The following is a 19,046-nucleotide window of genomic DNA, read 5'->3' on the forward strand; positions in this document are numbered from 1 at the left end:
GTGTGTTAGCGCGGGCTGAGCCCAGATGTCATGCTTTCTCCACAAATGGCTGCATCGCTGTCACATAGCCTCAGCCCCTTTTCTACTCTTTTTTTTTTTTTTTTTTTTTTTTGAGACAGAAAAGTTGCTCAGACTGACCTTGAATTCACTCAGGAGTGCAGGCAAGACTCCAGCTTATGGTCCTCCTGCCTCAGCCTCCGGAGAAGCTGGGGATTTAGACGCTAAGCCCAGGCTGTGCTAAAAAGCTGTGCTAAAAAGCCCTTGGGAGCAGTGGACTAGAATCCTTATTCTAAGAGCTTTCTCAGAGCCAGCCTAAGCCTCCCACCCTCCCCCATGTTACCCATGAGCCCTGAGTCCTGGGGTGTGTGAGGGAAGATGAGAGGGAGGCCCGACTTTCAGCCAGATCAGTGGGTCTCCTGATAGGTTCAGTGGATCTCAAACAAAACAGGTTTAGGACTGAGTTAGAATATTTTGGAAGAGATTAGAGCTTCGTTGAGACCACTCAGGTCTCACCTTGAAGAGTACAGAAGTAGCCAGGGTTGAAGGGTGGCCTGCCTGGTTCTTGGATATAACAATGTCTCTGTAGTAGAGACTTTCAGCTTCCAACAGTTCCAAGGCTTTCTTTGAAGGAGGCACCATTTCTACCACTCTGTGCTCCACGATGTCTGTCCACCTCTGAACGTCTGCCTAACCCTCAGGGTGGAAGGGAGGGCTGGAGCTGCCGAAACCTCTGGCAAAGAAACGGCTTGGGGTCTAGCAGCTTCCTCTGCCCAGACAGTCCCTTGGGTTACCTCTGCAGGACAGTGGGGGCTCCCCACCATCAGCCTGGCTGGAGTCTTTGGGATCATTGCTGGAGTGATCTCCTCCATGGTGGAATCGGTGGGTGACTATCATGCCTGTGCTCGGCTCGTTGGGGCCCCACCCCCTCCGAAACACGCCATCAACCGTGGCATTGGCATCGAGGGCCTTGGCTGCTTACTGGCAGGGGCCTGGGGGACCGGGAATGGTACCACCTCCTACAGCGAGAACGTCGGGGCGTTGGGCATCACCAGGGTAAGGCTGTTGAAGGAGGCTCCTGGGGTGGGGCTGGGCCCCTGCAAATGAGTTTCCTGTGTGGTTATGACAAATGTCACCCTGCTGATTGGGCAGTCAGAAACAACATAGGGACCCTATATGGCCAGAGCAGAGGTGTGGACCGAGAAACACTCCTCTTGGGAGGCCTTTTCTACAGGATACCCTGTCCATAGGCTGTAGCCCCTTCTTCCGTCTTCCCCGGTCCCAGATGTGAAAAGCTGTCTGCTTATAGATACTCAAGAAGTTATGATGGACCACCAGGAGACCCTCCATAGCTCACCATCCGCAGCCCAGGCACCTCTGCAAAGTCCATTAGCCAAGCATGGCAAGGCTACATACTCATGGCCTAGGGTATGGCTATCTCTGCAGCGGTCATGACCTCAGTACCAACACTTGGTCTGCTTTGGTTGTGGTGGACAGTCATTGCCTGTAGCCCAGCCCTGAATATTCAGCTGCTCCTAGCCACACCCAACCCAGGTCCCCAGGGCCCCTGACACCCAGAGACCCCTGACACGCACACGTGTTCCATTTTTCTGCAGTCCCTGTCTAAGCGAATCATTCTGCCACTCCTAACGTCTCACTGTCCTTAAACTTTCCCCTGGGTTCTATTTTCTCCACATGGCTCCGTGAATGCCCCCTTTGCTCCCTTCTTGGTACCACACAGTGACTGTCCCTGCACAGTGGGACCTTGCATCCTCTCTTCCCAGGTCTTGCTCATCTCTACTTCATGCATGATTTGTCTGCCTATTTTCTATGACCCAATTTGACCAGTCTCTCTCTGCTTCAAGGCCCTCTTCTTACTAGGGAGCCCAGTACAGAATTTTCAGGGTGGTGTTTCTAAATGATGTTGAAACAATAGCATCATACTGCCCTCTGAATTTCAGTGTATCTTTTGTTTCCAGCATGAGTTTTGTGAGCTTGGGAAAATTATAAGGTCATCCACCTGCAGCATCCCAATTTGCATTATCTATGGCTCCCTCAGTGGCCACAGTGTGTAGCCTGAAGGCACTATACCTTCTACCCCACCCCGCAGCCAGCCCCCAGTGACCCTCTGCCACTGGTGGAGCTGAAATCCACAACCAAATCCCCGCCTGAGTCACCTCCACAGCAGCTCCTGGCTCTCTGGACACTCTGCAGCCTTTGATACTCTCCCAAGGCTTTTAGGGCCCTTGGTCAAGGCCGTGAGTGCACTGGAAATGTAGCAGAGGGCTGTATATGTTCGAAGCAGCAACAATTTACTTCCCATTAAAGGAAGCAAGTCCCATGAAGAACAGAAAATTACATTCCATAAACAAAACAAATTTCTGTGGACATAGTTTCTCAGCTGAGGCCTTTTAGGGGAAATGAAGAAAGCTGGAAGTTAAAGACCGACAGGCACAGGGCAAGCTGTGACTCAAGTGGGAGGTTAGATTAACCCTGAGAGAGAGGTGCAAAGACCACTTGGTTTTTATGGGCTCACACTCCCCCCTGTGGCCTTTTCAGGCATTACAACAGTGCATACTCCGTGTTTGTGTGTGTGTGTGTGTGTGTGTGTGTGTGTGTGTGTGTGTGTGTGTGTGTGTGTGTTGGCTGAAAGCCACAGAACACCGGTCACTTCTCTTGGATGTCACAGTTACGTGCCTACATGTCAGTTCTGAGGCCAAAGGAGGAGACCTAGGTCTCCATGATAGGCTCCCATGATGCTGACCTTGGGATGACTGCCCCCTTCCGGGAGACCTTTGGCACCACAGGCTGGTCCTGAAGAGCCAGCCACCTTTGTACCTGCAGTCACACACAGTCAACTGCTAAGGTGTTAAACAGAACAAAGCATTTCTGAGGACTCTTGGTCTAGAAAGAGAAAAATGAGCAAGTTCGTGATCTCTTCATTGCTGGCCGTAGCAGTGAACTTTAGTTGACACTAAAATATCTTTTAAAAATACTTTTTTTTTTCTGACTGTGGGAAAAGCACAAAACAGAAACTCACCATCCCAACTATTTGGAAGGTTAGTTTACTATAGTCATACTGTTACACCACACCAGAACTCTAGCCTCTTCCATCTCACACAGTGGGACTGCATGGTGGTATCCTTTAAAAAATTAGACAGAGAGGGAAAGGGAGAGATGGGAAGAGAGGGGGAGGGAGAAGGAGGGAGAGGGGAAGAGAGGGAGTGTGTGTGTGTATGTGTGTGTGTGTGTGTGTGTGTGTGTGTGTATGCCTGTGTGTGTATTATGAAGCAGGTTCCATGGCAATAATCAGCCCTCTATTTAAATGAACTAGGGCAGTGGTTCTCAGCCTGTGCATCACAACCCCTCTAGGGGGACAAATGACCCTTTCACAGGGATCACTTAAGAGCATCAGAAAACACAGATATTTGTATTATGGTTCATAATAGTAGCAAAGTTACAGTTATGAAGTAGCAACAGTTTTATGGTTGGGGGTCACCACAACATGAGGAATTGTATTAAAGGGTCACAGCGTTAGGAAGGTTGAGAACCTCTGAACTAGGGGATCTCTTTTAAGATTCTGGATAGAAACAGCAGGTGGTGAGTGAGATGAGTTTCGGATGTTAAGTGAATCTCCACATAGGCAAAGGAGAAGTTCAAGTTCATCATATTAACAATTGCCTGTTGAGGAAATCTGCTGAGTAATTATAATGAAATGTCTCTCCTGGAGGAAGCCGTTAGAATGTGAATCACGGGAAGGGAGAAAAGCTTTCTCTCGTTTTTATTTTTACTGTAATAAATATACATTAACATGAAACTTACCATTATAACCATTTCTAAATGGTTAGTGTGGTAGGTTTTTAAATGTATATTTTAATTAGTTTATTATATACAATTTCATGCATATACAGTATGCTTTGACATTATCCCCCTCCGTTGTTTTGATAATGGATTTCATTACATTACCTAGACCTGCCTCAGCCTTCGAGTCTGCCTCCCTTGCTAGGGCATTGAGCACACTGACATTATTGTGTGACCCTTGGCACTGTCCATCTTTCTCCCATCCTGGAGGGCCCCCAGCTCCTCACCGAGGTCCCTTCCTCACCCTCTCTACTCCTCCCTGTTTCTCTTCTCTTCCCCCCTTTCCTGCTCCTCCTCCTCCTCCTTTCCCCAGCCCCTGGCAACCTTCCCTGCCTTGCCTCCATGGATCTGAGGACCCCAGAGACTTGGTGTGGATGGAGACATATTATCTGACTTTTTGTGTCTCCTAGCACAGTGCCCTCAAGGCTTCCATCAGCCACTTTCCCACTGCTGTGACCAAAAGCCACTTAAGGAAGAAGGGGCTTATTTTAACCTATGGTCCCAGAGGGACAGTGCCCTCATGACCAGGAAGGCATGGCATGGAGGCAGGGGCAAGAAACTGGCTGATCACACTGTAACCATTCACAGGGGAGGGAGAGAGGGAGGAAGGGAGGGAGGGAGAGAGAGAGGGAGGGAGGGAGGGAGGGAGGAGGAGAGAGAGCAAATAGGCTCAGGAAGACCAGCAAGGCTATAAACCCTCGAATCTCACCCCATATCCAGCAATGTTCCTAATGTTCCGTCACCTCTCCAGACTGCACTACCAACAGGGAACTGTTTAAATGTGTGAGCCCATGGGGCATTTGTCACTCAGATCACCACAAGGCTCACTCACACACGCAGCAGGTGTCAGAAGTAGCCCCCTTGGGGACCGAGTAATACCTCATTGTACGGCTGTGCCATGTTTTGTTTCTGCCTCTCCCTGCCCCCAGGGCCCTGAAGGATGGAACCCACCCCTCACTCTGGGTTCCCCCCACTACAGCCCAGGCACAATGATTTTCCTTGTGCTTTCTAACAACGGAGGCTTTTCCCACCATAGGGCTCAATACACCACTTTCCCTCTAGAATCAATTGGCTCTCTTCCCTTCTCTCCTGGTATATTGGTTGAATTGTCCCCACTGGCCAGACTAGCCAACGGCCACAGAGCCTCCCTCAGGGCCCACTGTCCTCCCTGGGCTGCTGTTGGTTGTTGCCCGTTCCCTTCGTGAGGTTCCTGTTTGTCACTTGCCCCTCCTGCTGAGAGATAGATGCTCCATCTACAGAGCGCCGGATGACATGCTCTAGGGGTGGACATGTGGTAAATCAAACACCTAGACACCCGTGGGTGTGCAGTGCTGTGGGTAAAACCCAATGACTCTGAGGTGCCTCTCTTTAGTTTGCTCTTTTACAGAATGAGAGGCGTGTACAAGGCACCCTCTGTCTTTTCTTCCTGCCCTGTCCTTTGCGATCAGTGCCCCTGGCCCTGGGTATCTGCATAGTGCCGGGAGCAAGGAGTAGGTGTGGAGGTTTTGATGAGATTCTTGTCTTCCGGGGAGTATGTGGTGTGGTAGAGAAGTGAAACATTCGTTCCTAATAGAGCCCGAGCAACACTTAGAGGTGCACACGCTGCTCAAGAGCCTTACGCCTCTGTCCCCTGCCGGCCCCCCTCTGTTGAGCACTCCAAGGGCTGGACGCATATTATTCCAATATTCACATGTGTTGTCATCTGAATTGTGTGCTATCCCTGATCTCACGTAGTAACGTGGAGGCTGGTTTCAGAGAGGTCAGTAATGTGCCCAACAGGTGTGAGTGGGCAGGGAGATGAGGGCTGAAGCCAGGACCCAAGCTCCTCCATCATCTCTCCCTAGATCAGGGTGCCAGCATGGGGGCGGGGCAGTTTTTAGCATACATGGCGCCACTTCTGCAGGCTCATTTCAGCAGTGTGAAGGATGAAGGAGCAGGTTTCCCGTGCCTGGCCTGGCACTCCTATCCCTTTTCTCTGGGTATGCAGGTCGGGAGCAGGATGGTGATCGTCACTGCAGGCTGTGTGCTGCTTCTGATGGGCATGTTTGGGAAGATTGGGGCGGCATTTGCCACCATCCCTACCCCGGTGATTGGAGGCATGTTCCTTGTCATGTTCGGGGTCATCAGCGCTGTGGGGATCTCCAACCTGCAGGTGAGGCATCTCAGTGAACAACAGTATCACCCATCCTGGGAGGAGCCCATGGGATGGAACTGCGTGGGAGACGAGAGAGGAGAGGGAGGAGAGGGGAAGATGAGTCAGGAGGGCAAAGGGGGAGATGGAGGAGGGAGAGGAAGGTGCCCGTGGTCCTAGGAGACACACTGAACCCCAAACACAAGAAAGAAACAGTCCACAGCATCCCAACCTCCCAAATCAGCCACAATGCACACGTGTAAAGACGTCTGTGGCCCCGCTGAACTTGGGAACCCTTTCTCCTACAGTATGTGGACATGAATTCATCCAGGAACCTCTTTGTGTTTGGCTTCTCCATCTACTGTGGGCTCGCCATCCCCAACTGGGTGAACGAGAACCCTGAGAAGTTGCAGACAGGTGAGTCCTGTCTTTCCTTGACTCTCACTGCGACGAGCATGAAGCAGGGTGCCCCTAGGTCCCTGCTAATAGTCATTTTTGTCTCGTTCCAGGGGTTCTCCAGCTGGACCAGGTCATCCAGGTGCTCCTGACCACAGGCATGTTTGTTGGTGGATTTCTGGGCTTTGTCTTGGACAACACCATCCCTGGTAAGACTGCAGCCACCTGAATCTGGGCTTGTGGCCATCTGGGCAATGATGGGGCCACTGGAGACCTCCTGTCAGGCTGCTTGTAGCACGCCCCAAATGGGCTCTGGCTCTGGAGTCAGGATAAGGCACGGCCTACATTAGTCAGCTTGAGCTGCTGCTTAAAAACATCTCAGGCCAGGTATTGGTGGCGCACACCTTTAATCCCAGTGCTCGGGAGGTAGAGGCAGGCAGATCTCTGTGAGTTCAAGGCCAGCCTGGTCTCCAGAGCGAGTGCCAGGACAGCCTCCAAAGCTACACAGAGAAACCCTGTCTCAAAAAACAAAACAAAAAAAAACAAAAACAAAAACAAATCACAGAATAGGGTTAGCGAAATGACACAGTCGAATAAGGAGTCCCCCAGGATGGAACTCTGAGGCAGGTTGCCTCCCTATAGGACCTTTCTTCTTGGCTGCCCGAGGGTGTCCTCACGGTGCCTTTGCTGTGTGCTGGCACAGTTCCGTGGTCTCTCTGTGTGTCACAATCTCCTTTTGTATAAAGAAGACAGGGGCTGGGTGGGACAGCATAGCTTAGTGGTAGAGGCTTGTCCAGATGCACAGTCCTAGCTTCCATCTACACTAATGCATAAGCTGTGATGCACACCAAAACCCCAGTGCTGGGGAGGTGGAGACAGGAGGATCCAGAGGTCATCCTCAGCTGTACAGTGAGCCCCACGCAAGCACAGGCAGACGGGAGCCTTTCACAGCAGGCCCCTTGTAACTTCTTTACCTCTTCAAACATTACTGACAAGTACTGACACCCCCAGGATTAGGCTATCCCTGTATGGCTCTTCAAGGGATACAGTCCAGGCATGGCATGGCCCTCAAATGGACAATACACCAGGTGCAAAAGGAAAAGGGGATGGTAGTGGCTCTCTTAAACCTATAATTATTGGCGGGGAAAACCACAAAAATATTCATGCATTCACCAATTCGTCTATCTAACTATCCACTATGTATGTAGCAGGTGGCACTCACTACCAACACAAAGAGAAGTGAGGCGTGACTCTGCCTTCCACAAATGCACAGGCTAACAGCAGAGATAGGAAGACAAGCTAACACAGACAGGCAAGCAAGTGGGTGATAGTGAGGCCTGGGTTGAGCTCACTGAGGGTGCAGGCACTGGGGAGGCTGACAGTGAGGAGCATAGAGATCCCATCACTGTGGCTTCTGGGGAGGCATCCACACCCCTTTCTCTTCTGTGCCCCCCCCCCAGTCTTCCTAAGGATTTCTGTGACTGTGCCTGCTTCATGCACTGTTTTCCACATTGTGCTCCAAACATAAGTGTGCCTGCAGGCCACAAGCACACATGGCCAGGTCTGCTCTTGTGTGCCGAGGGCGCCCTGAGGTTCCATGGTTGAGTCCGAGGCTGGGCACCACATGGGTAGGGGCTCTGAGATTGTCTAACGAGCATAGGGGATCCGTGGTTCCTGCCAAGGCTTGGAGGGGGGGCCGAGGAAAAGCAGGGGGTTGCCTTGACTTCTCACTGTCCACTTCTCAGGCACCCTGGAGGAGAGAGGCCTCTTGGCATGGAGTCAAATCCAGGAGGATTCTGAGGAGACTGTGAAGGCCTCGAAGGTCTACGGCCTTCCCTGGGGGATTGGCACCAAGTTCTGTACATCTTCATGTACCCGGGTCCTCCCGTTCTGGCCCAGGCTAGACCACCGTGGGCATGAGATGGGAGTGAGCCAGCTCACTCTGTGTTCCCAGACTCCCTCAGGAAAGAACCTGTGGGGTGTTACAGAAACCAAGATGTGAAGAGAATTGCTTGACTCCCATCTCCTCATAGTCAAACTTGGGCCACCCACCTGCCTGCGAAATGCAAGGATCTCTGTTCACAAATGGGTCCTTCCCGGCGCCTCCCACGCCTGCGCGATGTGACGGCCCAGCAACGTTGATGAAGAGCATGATCTGTGTGAGTGAGGCTGGCCTCAGCCATCCTTCTGCTGTCTCAGCTCCAGTGTGGACACGACTCTGGGATCTACACAGAAGTCTGCTATTTCACGATGCTCTAGAGGATCCCGAGCAGCAGCACGGGGTGAACAGGGGCAGGCTGTTGGCTGAAAAGCGATGGGGCCAGGCAGCCTGTAATCCTGGCCGCTCAAGAGGCTGCACAGGAGGAACACAAGCTCAAAGACTGCCTGGGCTACAGTGGCTTTATGGCTAGCTGGGCCAACTTAGCAAGTTCCTGTCTCAAAATAAAAAGTGAAAAGCAAGCTGGGGGTATAGCTCAGTGATTGAGTAGTTTGTGTAGCGTAGGCACAGACCCAGGTTCAAACCTCAGCACAGGGGGAAAAACTGACATGATGGTTTTGGCCCCCTCTCCCCAGAGGCAAGGACCTTGTGATTCCTCAATTGGAAAATCAATAAGGAACATCCCCTTACCCCTAGATCCCTTCCCTGGCCTGTGCAGCTTCAGGACACAGGGCCCTGTGTCTCAGACATCTAGGTAGAGTTAAGGCTGGACCCATGGCTGCGTCACACTACAGCACCCCCTTCTCACAAGCCTGCCAGTTTCCTGCTCTCTGCTCCTTAGTCACCCCTCCAGAAGTGAATGGGGGCCTGGACCTCATGGCCATGGAGTAGTGGACCCCAGACCCCTTTCAAAGAGACACAGCCCTGGCCTGGAGGAGAAGAATAAGACTCCACTGAGCCCACAGGCTGTGTCCACCAGAGCAGGGCTTCAGCTCCTGGGCAGCCACATTTAATCGGGGGTGCCTTCAGAATTCCACTGTTTCCCAGGGGGGTCAGGCTCAGCAGGGCTTCCCATTCTGATGGGCACCGAGTCCTGTGAGCCAAAGGAAGGATCCATGGTAGCTCCCAGCTCCACCTTCAACCACCAGAAACTCTCTCTGCCTGACCAAACCCACCTTCAAGAGGAAGAAGGGCGGAGGTCCACTGTGGGGTTGAGGGGCATCGGGGTCCGGAGGCCACTGCTTTTTTAAGAGGACCTTCTCTGCTCTCCATCCCTGCCATTAGCCTGCCTCTGCTCCGCAGTGGGTGGGAGGAAGTGACTCCCATCAGCGCTTGGTGACGCCCAATCTGTGATCAAAACGAGCAGGAGGAGGGTGTGCTGGGAGGGGCAAGTGTGCACCCCTGTCCCCGTGAGTTAGACAGGAGCTGGAGAGGGCACCAAGGGCAATGCAAGTCACAGGGAGACAAACGTCACCACCTGCCGTAAGAGAGGGTACAGCGAGTGCCCGGTGCCTGTGAATGGTGCTGTGCGGAGCCCTTCTCGCTCTGGCTTTCTTCTTGCCCAGAGTCCATTACATTCCCAAGAGCCCCTCTCCATCTGAGTGACCATGGGATGGGGAGGGGTCACCAGGTGGGGAGGATTGGGTCCAGGCAGCTGGGTATCTGGATACAGGAGGGTTTCTACAAAGGAAAAGGCAATCTGTGCGATTCTTAAGGGCAGGGTCTGGAGCTCAAGGTATCAGCTGCAGCCAATGGGGAAGAGGTCTTCGGTGTGTACCTTCATCCGCAGCTAACAAACATGGGGATCTTTACCAGGAAGTGGGTCTGGAAAGGCCGCTCTTGAGGACTCTTCTTGGGGTACATAGAGCCCATACCCTTGTAGCTTCTGGAACTTCCAGCCAGGCCCCTTCAGAGAGAAGAGCAGACACCATCTCCTGAAACAATTGAGCACTGGACCTCAAAATAACAGTGGCTGGGGGGAAGGGGTTGGGGGGAGGTCACCGCTAAAACTGGGAATTTCCAGGCTGGGTTTAGTGGTGCACACCTGTAATATCAGCACTTGGGAGACAGAGGCAGATGAAATCTCGGTGAGTTTGAGGCCAGCCCCGTCTACATTGCAAGTTCCAAGTCAGCCAGGGCTACATAGTGAGACCCTGTCTCAACAACAAAGTGAATTTCCAGCTTCACAGCGATTGAAGTGAGGCATGGAATGCGATGTGTCTAAAGCCTAAGATGGGCCAGAGCCTTTTTATCCATAATAAGAAAAGCTTAGCTCAGAACCCAGAGGACAAGGACCAGCCAGAGGTCAGCAAGTAAAGGCATTTGCTGAGCAGATGACTTCTGTCCTCAGGCCCCACATGGTGGAAGGAGAGTTGACTGCCACCAGGCACTAACATACCCCGCCACCACTACCACACATACCTACACACAAACACACGAATAAACAAGATGAAAAATAACATGTTTTTAAAAGAAAGAGAATGGAAGCTGAGGATTCTTTATTGATTCTCAAAGGGAGAGAAGGAAATGGGGAAAGGGCCCAGAAACATAGGAGAGGTCCCAAGCAGGACTAGATGGAGAGGGGCCCAGCCCTCATGCACATACCACATGTGGCCTGGGCTAGCTCTGTTGGGACCCGATGCAAAATTGTAAACTGAAAACATTTTGATTTTTTGTTTGCCTGATTTAAAAACAACAAACAAACAAAGAAACTTGGTTTTACCTTTCTCCATCGAACTCCGCAGATGACAATATCAGAAGGTTGGAGGTACCTGGTAGTGCCCCGCCCCCCCATCTCTGCTGCAGCCTGCGGGGTGTCCTCTTCTCTCCCACCTGTGTGGCCTGATGCTGAAGCTGCAGGCCACACAGATATGCGGCATTCAACTAGTGGAAGCTGGTTTCCTCACTGTATTGAGCACATCTGGTGGGGCCTGTGCACTGGCTTTTATAGGGGTTGACCTTGAACACTGGTCTTTTTTGTTCCTGCACAATTTCTGCCCTGGCAAAGCTCTACCAGCACACAGCTGCTTCTCCAGTTCTGGAAGTCAGGTGCCAGAACTAGGTGTGACGAGGCTAGGCTCCAGGTGTGGGCAGTGCAGCTTCCTCAGGCCGTGGTAGGGAGAAATGCTTCCTGACTGTCTCCAGCTTCTAGAGGGGGGCTATGTTCCTTGGCTCCTGGCCTGTTTCCATATCTCCAAAGGTTTAGAATTCCTGTTTGCATTGCAATTCCACCTCTTACTTCCCTTGATACCTTTACCCCCCTTTCCCTTTTCTTTTTTATGATTTCTTTTTATTATGTTTATTCCATATGCATTCATGTTTTGCCTGTGTGTATGTCTGTATGAAGTTGTTGGATCCCCTGAAACCAGAATTACAGGCAGTTATATGCTGTCATGTGGGTGCTGAGAATTGAGCCCAGGTCCTCTGGAAAAGCAGCCAGTGCTCTTAACTACTGAGCCATCTCTCCAGCCCCGCCCCACCCCTTTTCTTTTATATTTGTAGTCAGCCTACAAAAATCTGACAAATATTTTTATGGAATTGGTGATATTTTTCTTTTTGCCATCATGTTAGATAATGCATTTGCATCAGATGTAGCCTTTGCCAAGCTGTGCTGGAGGCTGATGATGGACAGAAATGAAATGTGCCTTTGGGCTGGTGAGGGATGGTGTCTTAGGGTTACTGTTGTGTGATGAAACACCATGACCAAAGCAACTTGGGGAGGAAAGAGTTTTTTGGCTAATGCTTCCATATTGCTATTTATCATTGAAGGAAATCAGGACAGGAACTCAAGCAGGGCAGGAACCTGGAGGCAGGAGCTGATGCAGAGGGCATGAAGGGTGCTGTTTACTGGCTTGTTCCTCAGTCTGCTTTCTTACAGAACCCAGGGGTGGTACCTCCCACAATGGGCTGGACCTTCCCACATGGATCTCTGATTAAGAAAATGCTCTCCAGGCTTGTCTACAGCCTGATCTTATGAAGGGATTTTCTCAACTGGGATTCCCTCCTCTCAGATGACTCTGGCCAGTTGCTATAAAAGTAGCCAGGACAGGTGGGGAAGAGCATTTGCTCCTGCATGCGCCCGACACCTCCACTCCTTTGCTCTGGCCTCGTGCTGTCAGATTTCCCACTCACCCCTTCCCACTGAGAGCCCACACCAGCCCTCCTTCCCAAGGACATCAATGTGCAGGTCACTGTCCCCTTGCCAGGGATTCTTGGTGACATTCTATACATAGCGTCCACCCTTCTTGCCTCATGGCCTTTGTGGGCCTGAGCTCCAGAGTAATCTGGTCCTTCCCTGTACCTCAGGCTGGATTTTTGATTGCCCTCAATAATAGTCATCAATTTCAAACATTTTTAAAATGAGGATTTTTTTAGTGTGTGTGTATGTATATATGTAAATTGTTTCATGTATCTACATAAAATCTAAGAAACAACATATGAGAGAAAACATTTTTGTGAGACTGACTTAATTCACTTAGTCATACACGCACGCGCGTGCGCGCGCGTGCACACACACACACACACACACACACACACACACACACACACACACACACGTGTGTGTATGTGTAAGTACCCAAGCTAGAAAAGGGTGTCAAATCCCTTCCCAAGGGCTATATTTACAGGCAATTGTGAGTTGTCAAGTATGGGTGCTGAGAACTGAATTTCAGTCTTCTGCAAGAGCCGTTATCACTCTTAACCTCTAAACCGTCTCTCCAGCTCCTCAAGCAATTCTTCCACCTATTCCTTGAGCTCATTACTTCTAGACCCCCAAATCCAGAATCTCTTTTATCTGCCAGCCTTTGTATCTTCCAGCTTCCCCCTCCCTCTTATGGTGTCTTCCCTCTTCTTTATCCAAACGGAATTCCAAGGTCAATACAGTCACCTTCTTGCACTTTTCAAAAGCTTTTCCTTATGTATGTTTATCGGACATGTTATTTTGATATGTAAGGACTTTTCGTAGAAGTATATATTGAGCGATTCTCCCTCATAGCGTCTCTTTCACTCACTCCCTTCTCCTCTCTTAGTTCCCTTTGTTCTCCTAGACAAATTTGCTTCAGATTTCATGTTATGGTTAGTGTGTGTGTGTGTGTGTGTGTGTGTGTGTGTGTGTGTGTGTGTGTGTGTGTGAATCGTTTTATGTATCTACATAAAATCTAAGAAACAACGTATGAGAGAAAACATTTTTCTGAGACTGGCTTAATTCACTTAGTCATCTCCATCTTGCATTCTACTTAAAAATTATTTATTATGTGTATAGTGTATACATGCATGTATGTATGCTTACATGCCAGAAGAAGGCACCAGATCACATTATAGATAAATGGTTGTGAGCCATTGTGGTTGTTGGGCATTGAACTCAGGACTTCTGGAAGAGCAGCCAGTGCTCCCCACCTTTGCACCCCATCTTGCATTCTCAGTGTTCTTTGTCTGCTCCCTGTTCATCATAGCTGCTTGGCCAAACTTCCCTACTGATCAGAAGCACTCTCCACCGGCTTTTTGCAGCTTACAGTGTCACTGGAGAGAGTACACAACTGAGCATCCTTCCTTGGTCTTGGACCGTGGTCTTAGGTTCAAGAGTATGAACTTCATGTACTTCCCAAGTCAATTCAAGTCTATAACCCCCCGCCCCCCGCCCCGCTTCTTTCCCCTGAAATGCCTGAATTCTCAACCTCCTGTTTCACTGAGCAATCCCTAGGGACACAGCAGAAGCAGACCTGTGCGAATGCCCACATCTCTTCACCTCCCAGTTTCTGAACCTGTATACTTGGGTGTCTCTCAGAAAAAAAACAACAGAGCCCATTCCCTGTTCCCTTGTCCAACTCAAGGGTGTTCTTGCAACAAGGCTTCCTCTTGTATCTCTAAATCTTCTTTCAACACCTTATGCCAGCATATTGTCATTGTTTGTGTTATCATTTTAAAACCCTATTTATTGTGAATAGTGTCACATAGTGGGCTTGAAGTAATAGGATCACTGCCTTGTATCATGCTTTAATAAATATGCTGCAAACCTAGGAGCCAGGCTTAGCTGCTTGGAGGGAGCCCAGGATGGTCCTCAAGCCAGTGAAGAGCAGACACATCCTCTCATCCCTTCTCTTTCTGTCCCTGTAGCCATTTGGGCCCTGTTCAATCATGCTGTTCCATCTCTTTCTAATACTTCCCTGTGTTCTCACTGAACAGCCAGCCTTGGTTTTTCAAGCCTGTTCTCAGAGCACAGTCATTGGGAAGCCCATGCAGGACAAAATGGGAGAGGACTGTTCAATCCCTCTACCGGAAAACCCTCTGGTCCTCCCTCAGCTACGTAGAATCAGGGCTCCAGGAACAAGGATGTCTGTTGAGAAGCATATACAGGAGGGGTATTTCATAAAGGCATTTTTCTGCAAAGACTTGGTCAGAGTCAAGACTGGAGGAGTGTCTCCCTTGACTAGCTAATGCATGAGAGCTAGCAGGCAGGTCAGAAATGGGGTAATGATCTTGGTGACACTTGCACCAAAAAGCAGTTAGTCCAACTATATAGGCCTTGGCTCTCAGTCCAGTCACCTCCCGCCCCACACCATCTGTGCCCTGAAACTACTGATCTGTGGCATTCATGGTTTTTGTGACCAAGGTCATTGTCAAAACCTGCAGACCATCCTCAGGCCCAGTGGTACTTACAGCCTCACAGCCTCCCTGGTCCATCACATTCTCTCTTGTGCCTTCATCATTACCAATCTAGGGTAATGTCTAGGGCAAAGTTTCTTGAACCTTAAATTTTTGCCTATGATATTGTCACAGACAATGATACACAAATCAAACATTTACTTTTAATAAGCCATTGAAATTTTTATTTTATTTTTTTAAATATTTATTTATTAATTATGTGTATAGCATTCTGCATCTATGTATGCCTGCACACCAGAAGAAGGCACCAGATCTCATTATAGATGGCTGTGAACCACCATGTGGGTGCCGGGAATTGAACTCAGGACCTCTGGAAGAGCAGTCAGTGCTCTTAACTTCTGAGCCAGCTCTCCAGCCCGAAATTTTTATTTTAAAACAATTCATATATATATATATATATATACATATATATATATCTTTACCATTGTTAAAGTTGAAAGATAATTTTCATACTAATGAGATGGGTGTGCTTATTTTATAAAGAATTGAATCCTGACTTGGTAATCTTCAGTGTTGAGAATGGCAGAAGTATATTTAAGGCCATTTCTGAAATTGTTGGAAATTCTGTTCTAGTCCTAAGCCAAAATCTACTTAACTGCTTTTGTTTGTTTGTTTTATAAAATCCAAAGTCAGCAACTCATGCAGCAATTTTTACTTTTATTTATTTGAGACAGGGTCTCAATTCTGTAGCTCTCATTGTCCTGGAACTCTCTATGTAGATCAGGTTGATCTGGAATTCACAGAGGTCTGCCTGTCTTTGCCTCCCCTTAATTGCTGATTAAAGGGGTGTACCACCATACCTGGCAAGAATTCAAATACTCTAATGCAACACAATCCAAAGACATACTAATTTGATACTTACAGGTTAAGGAATGACAACAGAAAAAATATTTAAAGAAGTACTTGTTTTCTGTAATTAAACAATTATATTTCTATAAGAGCAAAAAATGTATGTACAGTGTCAACAGTGTAATTCATAATGTACTTGCCTCAAATCTGAAGAGAAGTGTTTTGGGTAGTGTTTGGTGGTGCTGCCTGGTCTGATGGCATGTACAGGGCAAAGTGTACACTTAGTGTGTTCAGAAGCAAAAAAAAAAACCAAAAACCAAAAACCAAAAAACACAGTGAAGTCACATGATGCAACGTGGTGAGATGCTACTAGAAGCTCCTCAGCTCCCTCATGCATTGACTTCAAATTAATCTTTGATCATTGCTTGTTCAGAGGCCTTTTACTGTTTCCAAATTTTGTATAGATTTATTTACTTTATGTGTGTATGAATATTCTGCCAGCATGTCTATACATGTACCACACGTGTGCCTGGTGCCCTTGGAGTTCAGAAGAGGGCATTTGAACCCCTGGAACTGGAGTTAGGATGGTTGTGAGTCACCCTGTGGATTCTGAGAGCCAAACCTGGCTCCTCTGAAAGAGCAACGAATGCTCGCAACTCTGCTGATCCATGCCCTTGTCCCCAGTGTGTGTGTGTGTGTGTGTGTGTGTGTGTGTGTGTGTGCGCGTGCGTGCGTGCGTGCGTGCGTGCGTGCGTGCGTGCATGCATGCGAGAGGAGAGAGAGAGAGAGAGAGAGAGAGAGAGAGAGAGAGAGAGAGAGAGAGAGAGAGGGAGGGAGGGAGGGAGGGAGAGAGAGAGAGAAAGTGCTCACATTCAAGTTATGTGAGTCCCACCATTGGTTTCATGATTCCATATGAAAGTTACAACCCATAGCATAAGAATCTGGGACCCAGAGAGTGGTCTGTGTGGCCAGTATTGTGGGCTCTAATGGCTGCTTTCATACTCCTACAACATACTAATCCTTTAGTAGAAGACTTTAAGTTTTTTATATTTTTTTCAATCAAAAACATACTTGGTGGTATTCAGTCAAATCCATTGATGATGCTCCTACCAAACAGATGCCCCATCTCCTGTGAGAACCATTATAACAAGAACAACCGAACCCCCCAGGATACCCCTGCCTGTTGGCTTTAGCCATCAACTTGGCCTGTCTACAGTCCACAGCCATCCAACCAAAGACTTAGAGGGATCCCATGAGGTTATATAATAGATGTGGCTGACACTTACAACCAGTCAACCTTAAGAGGTTGCCCTTGAAAGTGTGGGTGGGACGTATCTACTTAGTTGAAAGCCAGAGAGTAGAATGGAGTTTGGAGAATAAGAAATTTTGCCTGGAAAGTTCTGCATGAATTCTGGTCCAATGACCAAGACTTTCAGACCAGCAGGACCCTCAGCCAACAACCATGTGACCAATCCTTAGAGTATCCTCTCTCTCCTCATGCCATGCCTCCCCACCTCACAATGACCCTAATAAAAGGTCACCATCAGAAGATTCTTGCCTGTTGTGAGAAGGGTCCTTGGCAGGGAGGAAGCAACAGGAGACATAGTGAATGCACCCTAGTTACGTAACATCCAGCAGGGCCCAGGAGAGACAGGGGGTTCAGAGGGATGCTGGGGTTGGTGACAGTAGGGACAGCATTACAGCACATGGCTCTGAAGACAAGGCATAACCTAATACCCCATTAAATTTTCCTGTGCTTCTGGTAATTCTGTTCCAGGAAGTCACAGCTTTGGACTAGAGAGGGCGAAGGCAGGGCCTGGTACAGTGAGGGAGGGGCTGGCCGGAGTGGTACAAGTTGCTTAGGGCCACGGGGGCAGGCTCCTCTGGGAGATTCATGTCTCCCTTTCCATATGCTGACCTACTCTGGACTTGCTGAGTGACTGAGGGTAGCTAACTGCCTCCTCTTTTATTTCCAACATGATTCAGAACACCAGTGAGCGCAAAGCTCACTGGCTGCCTAGTGGTCTGGAAATCCAGCAACCCCCCATTCTGCCTCTTTAGTTTGATCATTTATAAACTGTGAAATGTCCTTGTATACCCACAGTGGAGTCCTTCAAAAGCTCTATTGAATCCAGGAACCTGAAGGCATCCTAGGACCGTCTGCTGTCGGGAATCTTAGGAGACTGAGGAGACGGACTGTGACGTGCTTGGGAGGACCTCAGTGGAGGGAGCTATGGTCATTGGAACTTACAAACTGCAAAGAACCAGGCAAACCCTTCCTCTCTGCATACCCAGTCTGTTAGTTAAACATGCCAGAGAGATAGAACCAACTGGATGCGCACGTCTGTACAGATGGGGGGAGGGATTCACTTTCCCCGCTGGGGTCATGCAGTCACGGAGGTACAAATCCAACATTCACTGTAGGGATGATGGTGAGGAAGAGCTGCCCTGGAGCTTCTCCTTCCTGTCAAGAGGCCAGCCCTTGGTTATTAAAGCCTTTCATTGAATGCACTATGGACAATGACTGGCTATACTCAGAGTCTACTGATTTAAACGTAGTCTCATACAAAAATAAATTCAAAGAAATATCTCGAATGAAAGATGACTAGGTATAGGGTACCACACAGCCTGGTCAAGTTGACACAAAATTTCTCCTCACTTTTAGTGTGGAAGCCCAGGGATACCCACACTGTCCAAGAACATCACCCCAAAGTTCTTTCCACTAGCTGTCTCTGAAGCACCCAGCCAGCAGTCTGAAGCAGGAGCAGCAGGTGTGCCAGGTTCTGCTCTGTGGCCCTGAAGTGCAGGGTTGAGCTAAGCACTGTTCCTGGGCTTCCGGTGCACACAAGATGAGCAACCGAGCTTCAGGTCTCTGGAGAATCCACCACAGCAATGCCTGAGTCCAGTACACACTGAGAGGACTTGATATGCCATCCCCCACAGGGGCAGATCCTGCCTACAGCCTTCTTGAAAAGCTCATGGCCTGGGCCTTGGCTACACATGGTATCTGCCCATCCACCCCTGAGCAGGGACATAGTGGCTGTGTGCCCTGCAGCAGACTAGTGCCTTATAGTCAATAAGCCCAAAAGACCAACGCAAGGTTATGCTTCTCTGAACATTTTATAACTACCAGAAACTAAGAACATCAAAAAGCCTTCTGGGAACAGACTTTCTCAAAGAGTCTTGGAAAACAAGGCGGTGCAACCTAGCTACTAGCAATGAAACTTGAAAACCACCCCCTCACTCAACCCTTCCCTTCCCAGGCCGTCTGCA

The 19,046-nt window shown here is 49.2% G+C and overlaps 1 protein-coding gene across 1 annotated transcript in view; it reads left to right on the forward strand.

The window, feature by feature from the left end:
• The window catches only part of LOC100762656 (solute carrier family 23 member 1-like), a 31,098-nt gene extending 22,253 nt beyond the window's left edge, over positions 1-8,845 (forward strand). Inside the window, exons 7-11 of the mRNA XM_035452029.1 lie at positions 800-1,053; positions 5,846-6,010; positions 6,298-6,406; positions 6,499-6,594; positions 8,131-8,845. Of these exons, the coding sequence (XP_035307920.1) occupies positions 800-1,053; positions 5,846-6,010; positions 6,298-6,406; positions 6,499-6,594; positions 8,131-8,387 (881 nt within the window). The 3' untranslated portion in view covers positions 8,388-8,845. The remainder of the gene's footprint in view (positions 1-799; positions 1,054-5,845; positions 6,011-6,297; positions 6,407-6,498; positions 6,595-8,130) is intronic.
• The last annotated feature ends 10,201 nt before the right edge of the window (positions 8,846-19,046 follow it).

The sequence above is a fragment of the Cricetulus griseus genome, assembly GCF_003668045.3.
Source record: "Cricetulus griseus strain 17A/GY chromosome 1 unlocalized genomic scaffold, alternate assembly CriGri-PICRH-1.0 chr1_0, whole genome shotgun sequence".
Classification (NCBI taxonomy): Eukaryota; Metazoa; Chordata; class Mammalia; order Rodentia; family Cricetidae; genus Cricetulus; species Cricetulus griseus.